At 35.5% G+C, this 21,175-nt stretch overlaps 2 protein-coding genes across 2 annotated transcripts; one reads left to right on the forward strand and one right to left on the reverse strand.

Annotated features, from left to right (window-relative positions):
• Positions 1-2,582: 2,582 nt before the first annotated feature.
• On the reverse strand, positions 2,583-4,870 carry LOTGIDRAFT_231833 (hypothetical protein; the record flags this gene model as incomplete). Its single annotated transcript, XM_009054966.1, has 2 exons — positions 4,365-4,870; positions 2,583-2,704 (listed from the first exon to the last, which is right to left on the reverse strand). The coding sequence occupies exons 1-2, from the start codon at positions 4,723-4,725 to the stop codon at positions 2,583-2,585; spliced, it is 483 nt and encodes a 160-aa protein (XP_009053214.1). The 5' UTR covers positions 4,726-4,870.
• Positions 4,871-15,869: 10,999 nt separating this feature from the next.
• LOTGIDRAFT_160085 (hypothetical protein) lies at positions 15,870-20,460 on the forward strand (the record flags this gene model as incomplete). The annotated part of the gene is made up of 5 exons (XM_009054967.1): positions 15,870-16,059; positions 17,374-17,457; positions 17,636-17,725; positions 18,863-18,952; positions 20,360-20,460. The coding sequence occupies 5 exons, from the start codon at positions 15,870-15,872 to the stop codon at positions 20,458-20,460; spliced, it is 555 nt and encodes a 184-aa protein (XP_009053215.1).
• Positions 20,461-21,175: the final 715 nt, after the last annotated feature.

The following is a 21,175-nucleotide window of genomic DNA, read 5'->3' on the forward strand; positions in this document are numbered from 1 at the left end:
GTATCTTGTACTTATGTTCATCATTTAGTGTGCATAAATTAATAGTACACTTGCAATTTCACTGTAATAACAGTGCACTTTCATCTTAACCGAGTTAAAGTGGGAATAGACGAGGTACGATATCCAATGCTATGTGCGATGCGGGATTATCGTTACAGTAAAAATAATATAAGTGAATCGCGTCCGCACCGTGTCCGGACCCATACCTCGCGTGTTCTCTTGTTCTATTTTCTACTGTATCGATCGTACCGTACACTTTACCTCGTCTATTCGCACCTTCTGTCGCTTGCTCGCTATACTGAAGGTCCTGGGTTCAAATCCGACATAGGTCGAGATAATACCTTCGGACTTTTTAACCCGGTTTCCCCCTGTCAGCAGGTAAGAGAGTCTGCAATGGGAAAATAAATCGAGGCCCAAAGTGCTACAGACACGTGCACGTTAAAGATCCAGAGTTACAGATGAAATTCGAAAAAGAGCAGGCTAATGTCGCTGTCCTGGCAAAATTTCCCTCATTGCACCCTGCATGAAGATATACAGTTAATGTTTTCGATCAAAGATACAGTTAATGTTTTCAATCAAGGTTTGATGCCCCAGACTTGTACTGATAAATTACATGTTTTACGATAAAATGTCTAGGCTGATGATGCGTTTTGATGGAAAACCTCCCTAACCTAACCTAACCTAACCTAACCTAACTTAATGTTTTCTTATATAAAATTGGCCCCTTATGAATAAAGGCTGTCGTGTATTATCTATTATCAATGTGATATGTATTCAGTTGTGGCTTACAAACATATTTACCACGACTAAAAGTTCACAACCTTTAACATAATTATTGTTTGTTTGTTGCGGTTCACTGGGATAGTGACACGATTTCATGAAATACTATTCAAAACATATCCTTCTTTCTCACTGTTTCTTCACACTAAATTTTTAATTTTCCTCCAGTTTGGAAGTTGATTTACTCTGCACGATTTTCTATCACAGATTCTTATAGACAGGATATTGCAGCGTTCACGTCATTCTGTATGCATGATACTTATTTTGTCATTATAATGCTAATTCAACGTTAAAAAGCTATATAATAATGCTAACAATATTGCATACCTTAAAACTAGGCTTATTCACCAATCTTACTTCAACTGATAGTAGGTCAGAATGTGAATGACTCACCTTATGTTTACAGATAAACATATTGATAAAGCATATCAAACCGTACACTGGGTTAGTTACACAATAAACTGTTCATATGTCTAGCTACAAACCCAAATTCTTCATATGTCTAGTTACAAACCAACTGTACACTGGGCTAGTTACCTATCTTCATGTGGCCAGTCTCATACCCATATACGTAGCAAGTTACATATTAAATTTACATGAGCTAGTTCTATACCAAACTGTACATGCAGTTTCTGTACATTTTACTAACTCCACTGTACGAGTAAAATTCATGCCAAACATGAGGTTAGTAACATACCACACTGCACGTGGAGCTATAGTTACATACCAAATTGTACATAGAGTTTTTTACATACATTTTCCCCGGAATTGTGGCTAGTGTTAAAAGCTTACCAGACCTTACAAAGAGCAAAATAGAGCTACTATGCAACAATAGCGATAACTGTACATGGGGTTAGTAAAGTAGAATTCAAACCGTGACAAGACGATTCCACGTTGACCTTAGTAGGCCTATGCATTTATAAGACTTATAATGGGCAGACCTTTAAAGTAGGCAAATCATCCATCTGGATGTAGTCATCATCAAGTTTCGGTGTCCAAAACAGTCAAAACACGTTAATACTGCATGCCCTTTGGTTTATTTTTACAATCACTATCTATCTGTCACAGTCGAGTAAATTTGTTTTGGTTTTCGTTTTTATCCTCGATTGGAGGGTCACCCAAAATTATTTTGATAAAAAGATGGAAATACAGTAACTGCTCAAACCGGTTTATATTAAGGGCTGTTATTCATATTAGTGATATGTTTTCAGTCATGCATGAAAAGGATATGAATTTAAATATATTTTGTTCGAAAAGCGCTTAATATACATATAATGTATTTCCTTTTAACAAACGTAAAATCCTATTTTCTTTTAAAAATCACTACTATAACCAATATCGTCCCTTTCAAGGATGAAACTAAACATATTTCTAACGTGTTTCACTGTAACGTGCACACTTAGATATCAATGACGCCTCCACATATCCAATATTTATGTTATCTGGTAAGTATGAACATACACGTAAGTCATAAATATTATTAGTGTATGTGCAATCCTTCTCCTATGAAATAGTCGTTTTGATAAATTGAGATTTCCTGTCTCATACGAGTTACTTGGTCCATCAATATCGATCGCCTTATCACAGTGGGATTTTTACCATCACTAAATCAAACTGGAACTTTTTGATCATTCTAATTGAAATACGGATGTTACTACTCTTGATCTTACAAATTTGTTATTTAGAACCATGTTAATTCAAATTTGTCTAACCAATCGAATATTTTATTGAACAGAGCATTTGATTGGTTGAATATTATACGACCCAGAAAGTCAGACGAAAGAAATATACAGATTTACATTTTAATCAGATATTGGAGAAGGAAGTAACTTCGTTTTATACCTTAACTGGAATAGACACCCAACTTCGAATGGAGCGATTTGATTGGCTTGTACGCTACCAATCGAAGCCCTCGTCAGAAAGTCTGAAAACAATATGCCAATTGTAATAATATTTTGTTTGAATTTGGTAATGAACAATCCAATTAAATGACTATATCCGTGAAGCAGGATGGGTTGTTTTGTCAAGGTGTAAGACGATGTTCATAGCTCGACACTGTGAGGACTTATTCATCCCTGTTGTGCTAAACTGATAAGATATGCGATGGATGACCTTGGCTGAGTTTAGCTATACAACATATTTATATTCATTTATATTCATTTACACAGGGTTGTTTTGTCAAGGTATAAGACGATGTTCATAGCTCGACATTGTGAGGACTTAGTCATCCCTGTTGTGCTAAACTGATAAGATATGCGATGGATGACCTTGGCTGAGTTTAGCTATACAACATATTCATTTACACAGGGTTAGATATAGCCTAATATAGGCTTTAAGGATATGAGAGAGATGAAATACACAGCAAACACTAAAATATGATCTTTATTTACATAACAAACATCATTTAACATAGAAAATAAGATAGTTTTGAATAAACAGTAAAAAGATTAGGCTTATCCCTATCGAATGTCAAATAAACATAACATTAACATAACATTTAAAGTGAATGTCTATAGTGAAAAAGTTGGATAGAGCTGGAATTGCAGTAATACGTTGCTGATCCCAGACGTTATCACAATGGGTACCGGTTGGTAAAAACGACCTGAATTTTCCGATTTCCTAAATTAGAGACGAACCAGACGACAGATTTTCATTCTAAAAAATGATATAGACAGCGTAAAATAACATTATGTGATTAATCGAGAAGCAAATATTTAACATCAATATCCCTTTAAAGTAAGATATTTTTCTTTCAGGGAGAACCAATAACAACCATTGTGTTGATATCACATTTATCGAAATAATTTGTCCTATATAAACGTTAGTGCAGAAAGGTGCAGTATTGTGTTTTGTATAATCTGTGCTAATTATAACTTTAAAATATGAAATAAACATATTAAAACCAAACATTTAACCATAATGTTTCAAATACAGATGAAAATGTTAAATTTAAACTAGTTCCCAGTAACCTTCCAATATAAATGCAGTAGATCGCTCATAGAAAATATGTAATTACACGGACAAAATATTTGATTCTTTTGATGGTGCTTGTCGGCATTTCCAAGTATAACTAAACACCTTGAACGACTAGCCAGCATTTCCAAACGCAACATTCATTGCATGGACTAGTCAGCATTTCAAAAAGATTCAAAACTAAATTTATGGGATTGTCAGCCTTTCCAAAACGTAACAATCGTTGAATGCAATAAAATGTTCAAAACGTTGTATTCCTTGAATAATCGAGTCAGCATTCCCATTATAATATCTGAAATCGCCAGCATTTCCAAATCGTTATAATCCTTGAATAGATTTGTCAGTATTTCCATTGATTTAAAGCCCTTGAATAAACTAGTCAGCATTTCCAATTCTTGAATTCTTTTGATAGGATTGTCAGCATTTCCAAACCGTTGATTAACAGAATTAACTAAATTTATTAATGTCACTCACTCAGTATTAAAGGTGTTAATTGCTATAAATATCTAGATTCTATTATTGATCCTATTCTCGTACCACCATAACCGGAACATGAGAATGATGTACAACTCCATCACTTACTGAGCCTACTAGGGTTCTTCTTAGCTTACCCATTCCTCGGGAACCCATAACTATGAAATCAACTTTTTTATCTTTTGCAACATCGACAATAACATGCCATGGGTCATTTCCATCCTTTGTCACAAATTCGATATCACTAACACTGTTTTTGGCAGCTATGGTGTGAAATTTTTCGCCAATTACTTTCGCCCGTTTCTGAGATTCGTTGTAAACCTCCGTCAGTCTAGCTGGGCTCATCATTCTGGCCATATCACCCCAATATTCAGGAACGTGCAAAATCACCAATTTGTTACCTTGTTTGTGTAAACGTTGTAAGTAGAAATTCATACAGTATTCGGCATTAGAACTGTTATCCACAGCCAATAAAACGGTTGAGGTTTTCCCTTCCATGGTTGTTGTAATATCAATGACAACGTCTTCAGTGACAACTTATAGCTGAGTAGACGAATTCGAAGATCTCTCTATTGGCTTTTTACTCACTTCTAGAATATTATAGTATATTCTCGATTGACAACTACGTCTGCTTTGAACACGGTAAACAAGTAGGCTATATTATTATTGTGGCCGAGTATATATAAGGACGCTATCTCGAGGCCGTGAAATGGTCGGTTGTTGAGAAAGTGAAGTGAACCGAAATGAAATAAAACGTTCTACTTCTCTGCACCTGTTTACCAGTGTTTATGCCAATGAGGAAGGCAATGTCATGCAGTGTGCAATGAAAAAAATTTCGCCTCAAATTCCTCATAAAACTAAATTTATTTTGTATGATTTTCTCTGAAATAATAAGAATGTTGTTTACGTTTTACTATTCTGAACCAGATTGGGCTAATAAAGACGGACAATGCCATAAAGTTTGCAATCAGTGACTTCCTGCCAGATCAGCGGCATAAGCCTGATCTTTTTTTGATTTCAAACTGCAAAAGCCGTAGCACACGGAGCCTTCCAACGTACAACAATGACATGGTGAAACCCGATTGAACAACCAGAAAGTATACTCGAGCTATTAACGCGTCCAGTCACTGAGCCTCTATTTTACCTAAACCTGATAGACAACGGACTGTGAGCTAAATTCTTGGTCAGTGCGTAAGGTTCGGTGACTTTCAATAGTACATTGTGAATTTTTTCTTAAAGGGAATGTATATATACATTTGGTTATGTTATATGTGTTTAATTTCTCATACAGCAACTTTTGTTTGATCTTTAATTATGAAGTAAATGAAATTATGGAATTTTATGCCCTACTGTTCTGCATTATTTGGGCTAATGAATGCAGGGTGCTTTGAGGGGAATTTTGCCAGGACAGTGGCAAAAGCAAGCCTTTTTTCGATTTCCACCTGTCAGGGGATCTTTAACGTGCAGTCTGTGGAACACAGGGCGTCGGTTATTGTCTAATCCGAACGACTAGATGCTTTTTACAAGTCGGCCCTCTTACCTGCATCACTGACAGGGGGAAACCGGGTCGAAAAATCCAAAAGTTTCACGAAAGATTACCAACTTACAGTATGGAAGAGTTTAAATATGAAGATACATATTATATAATCTTCCTTTCGGTAATTAATCTTATTGTATTTTGCTAATTTCAGGTGGTGTCTTGGCTTTATCGAGATTTACTAGTTGATGCCGTGAAGAGAACATAGAGATGCCGAGTAATTCTATAGAAAGACACCAATAACACACATTTGCAAGCCTTCCTGTCAAAAGACATAAGGCTATAAAAAGAATTGGCATACTTTGCAAAGCAATTTTAATTTGGATAACCATTCCTCGACACTTAAAAAAGGATAATACTTCGAAAACCGGTTCGTGTTTGTTTATTTGTTATAATTTTTCACAGCATTGTTAGCTTTCCTTTTCACGCTAGCATAATACAGTTTCCCCTCAAGTTATTTTCATAATACTCCCCAACTACAACAACCACTGACAAGAAGCCAGACAAAAAAGCACTAATCGTCAACCAAACCAACATCACGTACTCTACAACGGCCCTGTCTTCCATCGACCTCTACCACCTACCAATCGCCGACTACCAACCAACCCATACAGCTATATCCCACCCCATTGCCGACCTACCTACAACACAGCCTACCAATCCAGAGGTAACCACCGACCAGCCCACCGACGCCAACCAGTCCCCACTCGTAAGGAGGAAGAACCCTTTGTGAAGGTGTTCTTTCAAGTTTTGCAGTGCCTCCATCATTTGGCAATTCTTACTCTTCAACAGCAAGGCCAACCAGCGTTTACCTTCAAACGCAAAGTCTCTGAGTTTGGTAGTTTTATCCGCCCAGCACTGAAAACATCAGCTGTCGACGCGAATATTAGATCCCTCAATCGGACATGGCTCATGGATCAACGAAACCAAACCAGAATCCAACCAAGGAGTGGCTTATCTCGAATAAAATCCCCAAATATCTGACTGTAGTAGTGAGTCATATGCAGTGTCAAAATACATTGATCATTTCTTACTACCTCTAGCATGTCAACATCGCGCCTAACTTAAAGACACAACCGATTTTGTCAATAAAATAAAAAATCTTCGAGTTCCCTTTAATGCTATTTTAATTTCTATCGACGTTTCTTCTATGTATACCAATATCGATAACACTACTGGTTTAACGGCAGTTCGTAAAGCTTCTAATAGAAACCCAGATCCAAACAGACCCGGCGATGCAATTCTACAGCTTTTAAAGATTTGTCTTAGTCGAAACGATTTCACATTTAATGGTAAAACATATTTACAAACTTCAGGGACAGCAATGGGCAAACGATTCGCCCCTTCGTACGCAAACCTTTTCATGGCAGAGTGGGAACGTGAGGTGTTGCCCCTCTGTCCATTTGACCCACTTTTTTACGGGCGCTTTTTTGGATGACAACCACCATCCTTCTATCAAACTAACCGCAAATTTGAGTGACAAAAGCATAGACTTTCTCGATACCACAGTCTTTAAGGGAGATTCCATAGCAGAAACAAATAAACTGGATATTAAAGTGTATTTCAAAGAAACTGATACTCATCAACTCTTGCACAAGAACTCCTTTCACCCAAAACATACCTTTTCTGGTATAATTAAGTCACAAGTTTTACGATTTCATCGAATTTGTACAAGATCTTCTGATTTCAACCAAGCCTGTACGATTGTTTTCTCAAAACTGAAAGAGCGTGGGTACTCTAAACGTAAAGGCTAAAAACAGCCTTTATGCCGAAGTACCTCCAGGTTTAAAAAGTGCTCCATGTTTGCCCAGTAGATGCAAAACATGTCCCTTCATTTTGAAAGCAACTCTACGAATAAAAGGTACCCGATCCAGGAACATCTAACATGTGAACATTCAAATGTAATATTATTATTTAATTTCATGCAAGAAATGCCCCAAACAATATGTAGGAGAAACTAAGAATAATTTACGAACCCTTTTTAATGCTCATAGGTCAGACATCAAATTAAAGAAAGATAAGCCTGTTTCTAATCATTTCAATCTCGACGACCATTCAATAGACGATCTCACCCTAATCCCAATTGAGCGTATAGAAATTGACTTGCCCGAAGATGAAACTACCAAATTCTGTCAATCTAGGGAAGCCCATTGGATTGAGACATTGAATACAGCAAGACCTATAGGACTAAATATTCATCATAATGTAGGCATAGCACCCTTTGTTGTCCCGTTCAATACATCCAGCAATCGAGCAAGGAAGATAGTTTATGCCCACTATAAGAGCCTTCAAGAGAAATTCCCCCATGTCTATAATCAGAAAATGATAGTTGCATATTCAAAAAATAAGAACTTAAATGATAATATTGTTCATAGTAAACTAAAAACAATCAGTACACAACAGATACGATACTTCTCGCCCATCGGGCGAGTTATTTTTTCTAATTTCAGATCAGAATAAGAACACAAGAAAACCCAATATCAAGACCCTTAATCCTAATTTCTAAATAAAGTGTCTACTCCATCCTAGGCCTGTACATTTGGGAGAATCAAACCCTCCCTTCCCAGAAATTTAACCGTTATATTATTCAAGGCTCTAAAATCGATGCACTATCGTAATGAACCGTCTTTCTTTCTGACTACATAATGCCTCCCTTGAGTAATTTTTGCAGATGTTCGTATTCCTGATCTTGGAAGTGAACAGGTGTTTTGCGCATTTTCTGTTTAATAGGAGGGTTGCTTCCGGTTTCAATTGTATGAGTTATCCTCAGAAAATCGTCCCAAGTCTAAATCATGTTGAGCGAAAGTGTCCTGGTACTTTGTTAATAATTCTGCTAACTTAGTCTTTTTAGTCATTGCTAAATTATCACCAGATTTATGAAACAGTCCTTTAGGTAAGCTGGATCAGTCATTGATGTGGTATCCACGTCAATAGCATTATTAGAAAAGCTGGGGCATTTCGAGATCGTTTCCAATCTACTTATGTCACTTCGAAAACTAGAAGTTGACGAAAATGAATTAGAATTGGATTCTGGTATAGTTTTTCCGATTATCCTCTCAGCATTTCCTATATGATGTCCTTTTTTAATGTCTTGAATGAATCAGAGTCATTTATTACCCGAAAAATGGTATATCTGGACTTCCTTAGTGTTGAGGAAACCAACAAACCTCCTTCGATTTGTCTCGTAAGTTCTGCTCGACATAAACCTACTGAATTTGGAGGTATTGTTACCCGTTTACTGACTTATACTTCAGATAAATCGCCTTTACTAGAGTATGATCGTAAGTCAGCGTTGATTGTGTCGTTGCCGATTTGAACTGAAGGGCGCTCTATATTTATTACACATTTATGATGCGCCAAAAAGTCTAAGCCTAAAATTATGTCATCGTCCATAGCGATCATATACACATCCCAGTCAAAATATTTGTTACCTATTTTGATTGACATACCTGAAACGCGTTGTGCATAAACAGGTTGGTCTCCTAATCCTGAAAGTTTAATAATTTCTTTAAAAATTAATCGTCCATTATACGTTTTACATATATTTTTGTTAGCCAATGTAAGCGTAACAACTGTGTCGACAACTGCGTTAATTTTGGTTTGATTTACGACCACAGGCAAAATTAAATTTAATTGTTTCGACAATCGTATCCTAGCATCTGGTAAAGTCTCATTAGACCTGGAACTACTTGTATGTTTCGAACTGGATCTCGTACCACGAATTAGAGAAGCGTTATTATTTCTCTTTCCCCTTCGAGATCGCCCGGAGTCAGACTGAGAATGTTCAGTATCCGACTCTGTTCTGTCACTGCGTCTTACTCTATAGTCCCTGTCAAAGTTACTGGAACGTCTATCGTTCACGATCCTGTTCTTGGCTATCATTATAACGTTCGTGTCGCCAAGGTTGTTCCTGGTCTCGATACGGTCTATCATATCGATTGCGATTCGTCCAAGTACGACTATCGTACCGAGATCTGTCCCGTTCAGAATATCTAGGGAAACTCTGCCTGGCCTCCCTGTATTCGCCCGTTACTGCTATTGTATTTGCAGTCATTATTAGAGGGAGCATCGCCTTTGTTTCTATCAAAATTATTTGCTTTGATTAACTCAGTCAATTTGTCAACGATAGAATCTAGCCGTTTGCCAAGCATTGAATCAAGTTGTTTCCCTATCTTTTCGTGTAGAGTATCAAGATTGATCTCACTGGTGTTTTAGTAGATTCTGTGTACGATAACTTGTTGATGCGAAAAGTTCTTGGAGCCAAATAGACTTTTCTGGTTTGCTAAAAATAGTCTCATAGTTTCAAAGCGTCTTGAACTGATTTCGGATTCTTTTCCATAGCTTTTTTGCGCTGCATCCTTCTCCAACCACGGAGAGAGCATTCAATGGCTATTTGATTTCTAGTTTTACTGCTAGCATCGGTATAACTGTCCATGGCCAAAGTTTGGACACGTTGAGCAAATTCCGCAAGAGATTCGGTCTCTAGTTGTCGTAGCGATTGTTATTCGCGCCTAGCATAAACAGGTTCTTTCTTCTCGCTAAAACGAGCATTGCTTACTCGTAACGTTCAAGCTCGGTTTTTACGAGTTTGGTGTATCCTTCAATGTTCTAGGTAGAACATATTTAGAGTCTTGGTTTGTTGTAGTCATTTTACTAGTAGTCATGCTGGGTAAAACTGGTAAGTCTGCCCTAGGTTTTGATTTGTCTTCTACCTTTCTATTTGTGAAACTTGATTTGGCAACGTTACAAACTGTGTCGACATATGTTGCACTAGATTTAGCACTTCGTCCATGCGGCTGATGCTGCGTAATTCGTGGGATGTCTGGTGTGGTTAACGTCAAATTATGAAGGTCAGATCATGGGTCAGGTATTTCAAGTTCTGAAATTTCACCCGTCTCAATCATTTCTTCCCAATGACTTTGACTTAACTTTCCAATACTTTGATTTGCTGTTAAGTTATTGGGGTATCCTGACTATCACGAATTTGAATTATTTGTTCGGCTATCTTACCCCCTACATGTCTTATTTGTTTTAACTCTTCCGTCGTAGCGGTTTGTATATTAATTTATTACCCTACACCAGCCATGTTAGTTTGAATGTTAAAAGAGAAATGTCAAAACATCTCCGGACGGAGGAAATGTCGAATACAAGGTTATAAAATAAGTGTCTTAAGAAGGCGCTTGTGAGCTCAATTTTCACTTTTTACGGCAAAAAGAGCACATGCAAAACCTATCCTACGTGAAATATAAAGTGCCGATATGAAGTGATTGACTTCTATAAGAAGACCAGTGCAAGAATTAAAATGTGAAGTAATAAATCCTATACAAAATCACTTTCAGGTCATAGAACTCAATTGAGGCCACGTGCGTACCTAACCTACGTGAAGCTTAAAGCCTTCAAGGTAGAAACGTAATCGAGGTGTTGATACCGACAGAGTAACCGTCGAATGTATCAAAATAGAAATATGGCTTACAATTAAATCAGCTTAAATCCCGTTAATTGTGGTCTGTAATTCTGTAATATAAATCTGAATAATTAGTACACAATAAATCCAACACAATACAATCAATCTCACTTCTGACACCAAATACATGGCAGAGGAGTAAACTACTCAACTCTGCTGTGGCTCAAGTATGGTGTTGGAAATGACAAGTAATAAGTTAAACTTTATGTACACTTAAATACAATCTGAATTTTTGCCAATCTTCGTCAGAATTCGATCTGGTATCTTTTTTTTATGGATCTTGTTTTTCTTTCTTCCTAATTTACTTATCGAGTTATTCATCCATGGGTGGTCACGAGGCCGAATTGTAACTGTTTTATTGGGTATATTCTTTTTGGCTATCCTTACTAACTCTGATGTAAAGGAAATAGTTGAGGCGTCAATGTTTGATTCGTCTCTAATTGTCCCCCATGCAGTACTCCTAATGTCATGTGCGTCAATGTCTGTTCTAGAGTAGTCCCAAATAGTGCGTTTGAAAGAGATACGTTTTGGAGATTTGAAATTGAGTTGACAATACACAGGACAATGGTCACTACATAGATTCGCCAAACAGCCTGACTTTTCTACATATTGGACACAGTTGGAAAGAATGAGATCAATCGAGTTGGTGTTCTAATAAGAAGAGTAAGAGCATAGATTTGGATAGCATCATGTATAAAAGAATTAGTTTTAGTTAGAAAGTCAATGTTAAAATCGCCAAAGATAAAGATATTGTTAATATTAGAAGCAGCAGCCAAAGTAAGGGTTCGAAAATTGATTTGTTTGTTTCTGCAGTCGATTGTAGTGGTCGATAGAAGGTTCCAATCAAAAAATGCGTCTTGTTTATAATGGTTTCAATCCAAATGCATTCTGTGTTGCCAACCTCAAGATCAAATCTCCGTTTAAAGAAGGAATTGTTTCGAATATACAGAGCAGCCCACCATACCCGTCTTGTCTGTCCTTTGGTAGTGGTGCATGAAAGTTGGAGATAGCAAGGGTGTCGGGGGATATATTTGTGTCAAGCCATGACTCAGTTATAAGTATAAAATCAGAATTTTCGAAATATTCAGATGTTATCAGGTCTAAGTCAGTGCAATGTTTTTGGATTGTTTTTCGGAGACTCCTTACATTCAGATGCACAATTGATACAAGGTTTGGTGGTCCTGGATTTGGATGTATGTCACCGCATGATAAGAGTTTTAGTACATGATAATATGGTGCAAATGTAGCGAAGCGATATGAACATATTAACAAGATAACGTAACATTTATACACAGAAAAATGGTACTTATACTTGTGATGAGCAATAACAAATCACTAAGTGCGACACCAGGGAGCAAATTGTGAATTGGTATTGGAGATTACAACATAATCGTGTATAGTAGACTATTGATAACAGTTATCATATCAGATATATAGTAAACTATTGTGAATAATCTAATGTAAAATACTGGCTCCTATAGATAGACAGTTTTCATAATATCAAATATATAGTAGACTATTGTTAATAGTGTAATGTAAAAAACTGACTTCTAAAAATGAAAAAAGATTCGTTAAATCGCACAGCTTAAGAAAAGTGGTAAGTTTTACAAACCGATTCAAATCAGTAATTTTTTATACAAAAAAACCACGAGTCCGTGAACCACTGACTTGCTTTGAAATTATCGGAGCATAATGAAGGCATTGGATAATTTGAAACAATATCTTCACAAATGGCTTGGTGCCATGCCGTCTATGATTGGGACGAGGTCTATAATAATGCTGCTTGAGAAACTGTCCTGGACGTCGTTCATAATAACGGGACTTAATTATTAATTATAAGATCCTTGTAACTCGTTGAATGGCTTACAAGCTGGACGGCAAGCTAAGTTTATCAAAGGAAAATAAGAATTGTTTATTAAACAAACGTTCAGAACTCGTCTCAAAGTGTACACATGATTCCAGTGCATTTGGGAAGCAGGCTGAAAAAAAGTCATCTGTTTCAAGATCGCGTAGAGTGAAACTCTCTTAGGTTCTGTTTTAATATTCCTGAGTTTGCAAATACTTTAACTAATTTTGTGTTGGTTTTATGTTTACCACCTACGTACAAAAATGATTTTTTCATTTCCTAATTTTGTTAAAACTGTGAAGAAGTTCCAGATGTCAGATGTTATACTAACTATAAAATACCAGTTCTAATAATAATATTCATCATAAAATATCCATTTCCTTTCACTTTATTATTATTATTTTCTACATTAAATACATATGCCATAAATTACAGTAACACGTTGCTTTTCTGATAGAAAAATTGAATTTCGATCAACTGAAAGAAAGGGATTGACACGTCATGCTATTGGTCTTCAAACTGATAAAGTTCAATTTCAGCTATCTTAATCACTACAAGAAATGGAAATGGACAAGTTCTTATTAACATTAAATATTATGATGAGATAATATCTGATATTTAGACCATCGCCTTATCATTTGGTAGTTTTTGATCAATGATAGGGGAACTGTACCAATATGTATTTGAGATCTTTCAGCTGGGAAACAAACATTTAGACATCTATCCTTATCCTAGATTCTGAACTTAAGGGAAATTAAAAATTGAAATGTGTGAATGTGTCCTTTACCAAAACTTTATAATATTTATAACTAGGTTTTCACTGATATATTATGATTATCCTGTAATTTGTTCAAGCCCGGTGATAAAACCTTCTAAACCATTCTGTTTTTCTCGGCCATCCAGATAAAAAATGGCTCTTGGATGAATTCGAATCCCTTTATACATATTATCAAGCAATATTTTTGTCCCCATAGTACCCGCTTATTGTATTGGTCGATCGCCTGCATATTCGCGAACCAATATCGAGAAATACATTTATCTGCCGGAGAAGATCGCCCCAGTCCACCGAGGTTCGGTCATGATCTCCCCTGGATTGAAACACTAAATATCGTAAGACCGATAGGACTGAATATTTATCATAATGCAGGCTTAGCACCTTTTGTTGTCGCGTTCAATACTAATGGCTATCGAGCAAGTTAGATAGTCCATGCCCCCAGTACGAGAGTCTGCAAGAGAAATGGTCTGTAAACAAACGATGATTGTCGCAAATTCAAACAGGAAAAACTTAAATGACAGCCTTGTTCATAGCAAACTAAAGCCCATTAGAATGTGATCTAATCTCTCGTTCGTTGGGCGAGTTAAAATTGTTACAATTTGCATTTTAGGAATCTACTCGCAATATCTGATAGAATAGCACTTTAAAAATTTCAAAATTCGAAAATTCGTAGCACTCTTTTTTTCGTACAATTTTTCATTTTTTTCAATTTTTTTATTTTTTTGTCTGTTTAATCTGGAACTTTGGGTATTTTTGCCTCTTTGAGCTTAGTATGTATATATCTTATGACCTAATTGATGTAGAACCTTGAAATTTGGAACGCAACTAGACATTTTATATATGAATTAACTATGACAAAAAAGTTGTGGGCGTTGCTTCTGACTTTGACATTTGAAGTCCGACACCCACTTCTGCTTTTATAACTGGCCGAAAACAGCACAATTCGCAACTTTGGACTGCTGTAGCACGTGACCTAATTAACCTAGAGGGTTAAGTTTTCAGATTCTTAATGTGATGTTGATGCTCTTTCCAGTGATATATAACAATTGTTTTTTAATGAAAATTGAAATTCGTGATTTTTGTTGTTGATTTGAGTGTTTTTTTTACAATATTTTTGCTTCTTTAAACTTGGTGTATGTATATCTTATGACCTATTTGATGTAGAAGCTTGAAATTTGGAATACTAGACATTTTAAATAGGAATTAATGTATGATAAAAACTTTGAGGTGGGCGTGCCTCATACGGGTTAAATTAAAGTCATTGACCTTGACGTATTTATCGTAGAATATTGAGTCTTTTGCAATTTGCTACATTTGCAAAGTCCCACTCTGTACCACGTGTGGCTCTAGTTGTCTTTAATTTCATAACCGAACAGAAGTAAAATAACCAACAGTTCCATACCATTTTCATTATGAAGTACTTGTTTCATCCTAGGCCGGCACATTTGGGAGAATCAGTCTATTTTTTTTTTCACCGCAAAAACTTATTTACTCTTTTCTGATTTGCTTCTTTAAACTTGGTGTATGTATATCTTATGACCTATTTGATGTAGAAGCTTGAAATTTGGAATACTAGACATTTTAAATAGGAATTAATGTATGATAAAAACTTTGAGGTGGGCGTGCCACATCCGGGTTAAATTAAAGTCATTGACCTTGACGTATTTATCGTAGAATATTGAGTCTTTTGCAATTTGCTACATTTGCAAAGTCCCACTCTGTACCACGTGTGGGTGGCTCTAGTTGTCTTTAATTTCATAACCGAACAGAAGTAAAATAACCAACAGTTCCATACCATTTTCATTATGAAGTACTTGTTTCATCCTAGGCCGGCACATTTGGGAGAATCAGTCTATTTTTTTTTTCACCGCAAAAACTTATTTACTCTTTTCTGATTTAAAATTTAATGTTAAAGTGGGAAGGAATAAATTTTAATAACTATTATACAGGTGCATCACTAAATAACTATAAATACTGTTACATTTCAATCCTGTGTCAATTCAATTGAAAACCTGACAAAATGGGTTCTTTCAAAGTTTATGTTTCGATGGTGTCGATGTTTGTGTTGATCGCTATGCTCAATAGTTCTAGCAGTTATAGATACAGCAGCCGATACAGCAGTCGATCAAGATACAATTATCAACCCTCACTTAGAAAATGTCTGAGTAATGACATTATTTCTACCTTACAAGGAACATTATGTCCAAAAGGTATGTATCTCTCTCATTGGTTTTCGGGGAAGGGAGGGTTTGATTCTCCCAAATGTAGAGGCCTTGGGTGAAGCAGACACAGAAAAAATAAGTATAGTATCTGTTATGTACTGATTGTTTTTAGTTTACTTTGAACAATATTATCATTTAAGTTCTTATTTTTTGAATATGCAACTATCATTTTCTGCCTATAGACATGGGGGAATTTCTCTTTAAGTGGGCATGAACTATCTTGATTGCTGGTTGTGTTGAACGGGACAACAAAGGTTGCTATGCCTACATTATGGTGAATATTTAGTCCTATAGGTCTTGCTGTCTCAATTCAATGGGCTTCCCTAGATTGACGGAATTTGGTAATTTCATCTTCGGGCAAATCAATTTCTATGCGCTCAATTTGGATTAGGGTAACATAATCTATTGAATGGTCGTCCAGGTTGAAATGATTCTTAGTTTCTCCTACATATTATTTTGGGCATTTCTTTCATGAAATTAAATATATTACATTCGAATGTTCACATGTTAGATGTTCCTGGATCGGGTACCTTTTATTCGTAGAGTTGCTTACAAAATAATGAGTTTCTGATATAAAGGGACATGTTTTGCATCTACTGGAAAACATGGAGCACTTCTTAAACCTGGAGGTGCTTCGGCATAATGCCTGTTTTTAGTTTCTCTCTGTGCTAAGGTGGAATTTTATTTGTTTCTTAAAAATCGTTTAGAGTACCCACGCTCTTTCAGTTTTGAGAAAACAATTGTACAGGCTTGGTTGGAATCTTGTGCCAATTCGATGAAATCGTAAAACTTGTGACTTAATTATATCAGAAAAGGTGTGTTTTGGATGAAAGGAGCTCTTGTGCAAGAGTTGATGAGTATCAGTTTCTTTGAAATACACTTTAATATCCAGTTTATTTGTTTCTGCTATGGAATCTCTATGGAAGACAGTGGTATCGAGAAAGTCTATGTTTTTGTCACTCACGGTTAGTTTGATGGTGGTTGTTGAGAATTTCAAAGAATTCCCAAAACTGTTCGATAGAATAAAAATTTCATCCAAAAAGCGTCCATAAAAAGTGGGTCAAATGGACAGAGGGGCAACATGCTCCCACCATGAAAAGGTTTGCGTACGAAGGGGCGAATCGTTTGCCCATAGCTGTCCCTGAAGTTTGTAAATATGTTTTACCATTAAATGTGAAATCTTTTCGCTTTCTAGAACTATCAATAGACGTAAATTGTCGAGAATGTATGTATCTTTATTTGTATCCACTATATGTATGATGTATGTTTTAAGTTGTAATGTTTCGCTGGTTTTATTTTAAGCGAATCCCTGTAAAAATGGTGGAACAGAACAGCCTAGTGGAAGATGTGTTTGTACAGATGAATATACTGGTCCTACTTGTGAAGGTCAGTACTATTGATAAATTATTTTATTTCTTCTCAAATAAAAACCTATATATCTCATGTGATACAAGGTAACAACGTCATAATCGAATTGTCCAAGCAATGTTTGAAACACTCTGATCTGACAAACATATATGACAACTACAGTTTCTTCAAAAAAACTTCATCCTTGTTGTTTTAGAAAAGGTGAATCCTTGTAAAAATGGTGGAATCGATCTGCCTAGTGTGGGATGTGTTTGTACATTTGATTTTACTGGTTCTACTTGTGAAGGTCAGTATAGATGATAATAAACAATTCACTGAAAATGATTATATCAATCTCAAGGGTTAAAGATTTTTATTTGGAACATGAACGAAATAATAATTAGATTTTAATTTGCTACATTCTGACACATATTTTGGGGCAAAAACCTATAGATTTTTAGATTTGTTATCATTTATAAATTTGAGCAAAAATGCTGACATAATGCTGAAAACTTAGGTATAATATAGTTCAATCTAATAACAATTTGACTCGGACTTTCCGTCCGCCACGGATATAAACCCCTTCCTCATTTCATTTAGTGCATATGTATATGCGGAGATGTCATAGTCGCAAGCATCTCAAAGTGCGCCTGAGAGTCAAAAACAATTTTGCAAATTAAAATTGATTTGGTACATTCTGACACATATTTTTAAATTTGTTAAAAATTGTGGAGTACAATTGCGCTGTCATTTACCGCCTGAATGGTTTTGTTAAATGAAAATATTTTCCTGGCATTTTATCATGTATAATTTAGAACAAATATGCTGACAAAATGCTGAAAACTTCTGGATACAAATGCATTTGAAGGCTCAATTGTCTACTGTGACCCGTGAACACTATTGTTGACAGTTCAACTAAATAATTCCAACTAACACTTACGAGCAATCGAAGGACAGACGCACAGGTGCAAATATACGCCCCATCCCCCTCATGTTATGAGATGTCATAGTCGCAAGCATCTCATAGTGCGTCTGAGAGTCAAAAACAATTTCGCAAAATTGAATTGACTTGGTACATTCTGACACATATTTTGGGGCAAAAACCTATAAACTCGTAATTTTAGATTTGTTACAAAAAGTGGAGTACCATTGAGTCCTGACTTATTTTGTTAAATGACAATATTTTCCTTGCATTTTTTCATTTATAATTTAGAGCAAAAATGCTGAAAACTTGGGTATAATATAGTTCAACCTAATAAAAATTTGACAAAACTTTTCGTTCCGTGTTTTCATTGGCTTTTATTGTTTACTCTACTTAAGTGGTTGAGTAAAAAATGAAACTACTAAAAATCCACAAGGAAAGTTTATGATTTTATTAGACTGACTGAGATTTGGAGCCCCAAGTTTTGTTTCTTCAATAAAGTTTTCAACCTTGTTGTTTTAGAAAGAGTGAATCCTTGTCAAAATAATGGAACACTACTGTCTGATGGATCATGTAATTGTACAGTGGATTTTACTGGTACTCTTTGTGAAGGTTAGTACAGTTGATAAAGTTACCTGTACAGAAATTTCTGAATTAAACTGTTGAAACATAATTAAATCAAAATCTAATGACGAACTAAAATAACATCCGAACTCTAAGAAATGCAATAATTTACAGGGATACCTAATTGTAAAATTTCTCTTTTTGGAAGATTGTAAAAGCGGAAGTAGAAGTCAGACATGAAAGATTTGAATCTGACACTTCATTATTATCAGAAATTGTGAGCTTGTTAAAACATTCCAAACAGTTATTATTAATCTGCAGCTTATTTACCAGAAAACCAGAAACATAACACAGAACATTTTCAACTGCAAGAGTTATAGGGATATCTTCTTCAATAGGAATATCTACGGCAAGCCTTGGTACTTTGGATGGCCTTTCTTCAACCTCCTCTTCAAGTTTCCGTTTGTTTTGTTTACTTTCCCTTGAAACAAACCTATTAAGAGACATCAACAAACTATCTTGATCATCTATGCAGTTGGCAGATATTGGGCTTAAAAACATTTAACAAGAAAGTGACCTATATGCATAGATAAATTCAATTGCTGAGGGGTTGAATCTATGCCCACCTTTTGCTCTAGTTTGTGAAAAGAAATTTTCTAAACAGTCTTGATTGATACGACCACTTAGTATGAATTTGTGCTTGAAGGCTCAAACCAAGTTTCGTCCAAATTCGTTAAGAAATGCGCCTTCTTGGGTGTTTATTAAAAATTGAACGCGTTTTCAAGCACAAGAGCAATAATTCATAGAAAATATATTTCGATTTTTTTCGATAAGGTTCATCCTTGGGTGATTACAAACAAGATTTGTCAAAACCTGTCAAAAATGTACCTTCTAGAGTATTTACAAGCAATCGACGCACAGTCGCAAATACGCGCCCAAATCCCTGGTGTCATTTGGGAGTATAACATGTAGAAATATCATAGTCGCAAGCATCTCATAGTGCGTCTGAGAGTCAAAAACAATTGCGCAAAATTGAATTGATTTGGTGTATTCTGACACATATTTTGGGGCAAAAACCTATAAAAGTCAAAATTTTAGATTTGTTAAAAAAATGTGGAGTACAATTGCGCTGCCATTGAGTCCTGCATTGTTTTGTTAAATGACAATATTTTTCTGGCATTTTATCATTTACAAATTAAAGCAAAAATGCTGACATAATGCTGAAAATGTGGGTATAATATAGTTCAATTTAATAAAAATTTGACAAAACTCTCTTTCCGTATTTTTATTGGCTTGTTTGTTTTTCTACTGAAGTGGTTGAGTAAAAATAAAACTGTTAAAAATCCGCAACGAAAGTTTCTAATTTTATTAGAATTAATAAAAATTTAATAAAAATTGAGACTGGGAGCCCCAAGTTTTGTTTCTTCAATAAAAGTTTCAACCTTGTTGTTTTAGATATAGTGAATCCTTGTCAAAATGGTGGAACAGAACGGCTTAATGGAACATGTGATTGTACACAGTTTTATGCTGGTGATTTTTGTGGTCAGTATAATTGATAAAGTTCCCTTTACAGAAATTTCCAAATTAAACTGTTGAAACATAACTAATTCAAATTGAATGACGTACTAAAATAAGATCCAGATTTTAAGAAATATAATCATCTGCAGGGATACCTAATTGTTAAAATCTATTTTAGAGACTGACCAACGAATTGAATGGAACACTAATATCATCTTAGGTTACGTTTTCGAGAATAAGGCCGCTGTATTGAATATATTGTTCTGCGATTTACAATCAATTGGAATCTGTCATAGTAATATTATTCGTTCAATTAATTTGCTTTTCCAGCTGTTTTTCTCGAGAGGGCCTACGTAAAAATAAAGTTTAAGTAATTTATGATATTTATATTTATGATTGATTCATTCATTTTATTCAAGCAGAACAAATCAATTGTTATAGCTTAACAGCTTACAAAAAAGAGCAAACAAATAAAATACACCCCTGCACATCAACCTAACCGTCACCGAGAAAGTTGTGTACTGTCCTTTTACTTTTAAGTCATTTGAAACTTGAAGGTCGAATATACTTAATTGTAGTTAATTGTATTTGAAATTTCAATGAACACTCCCAGACCATATCCGGATGGCTTTAGCGGAAACTAGCTGAGACACCGGATGACAGTGACTAACTATGACGTTATGATAAAATACGCATGCCGTAATAGTCTAAGTTATCATTACAATAACATGCAAACAATTTTTATACGCCCAC

Source organism: Lottia gigantea (assembly GCF_000327385.1).
Source record: "Lottia gigantea unplaced genomic scaffold LOTGIsca_23, whole genome shotgun sequence".
Taxonomy (NCBI): domain Eukaryota; kingdom Metazoa; phylum Mollusca; class Gastropoda; family Lottiidae; genus Lottia; species Lottia gigantea.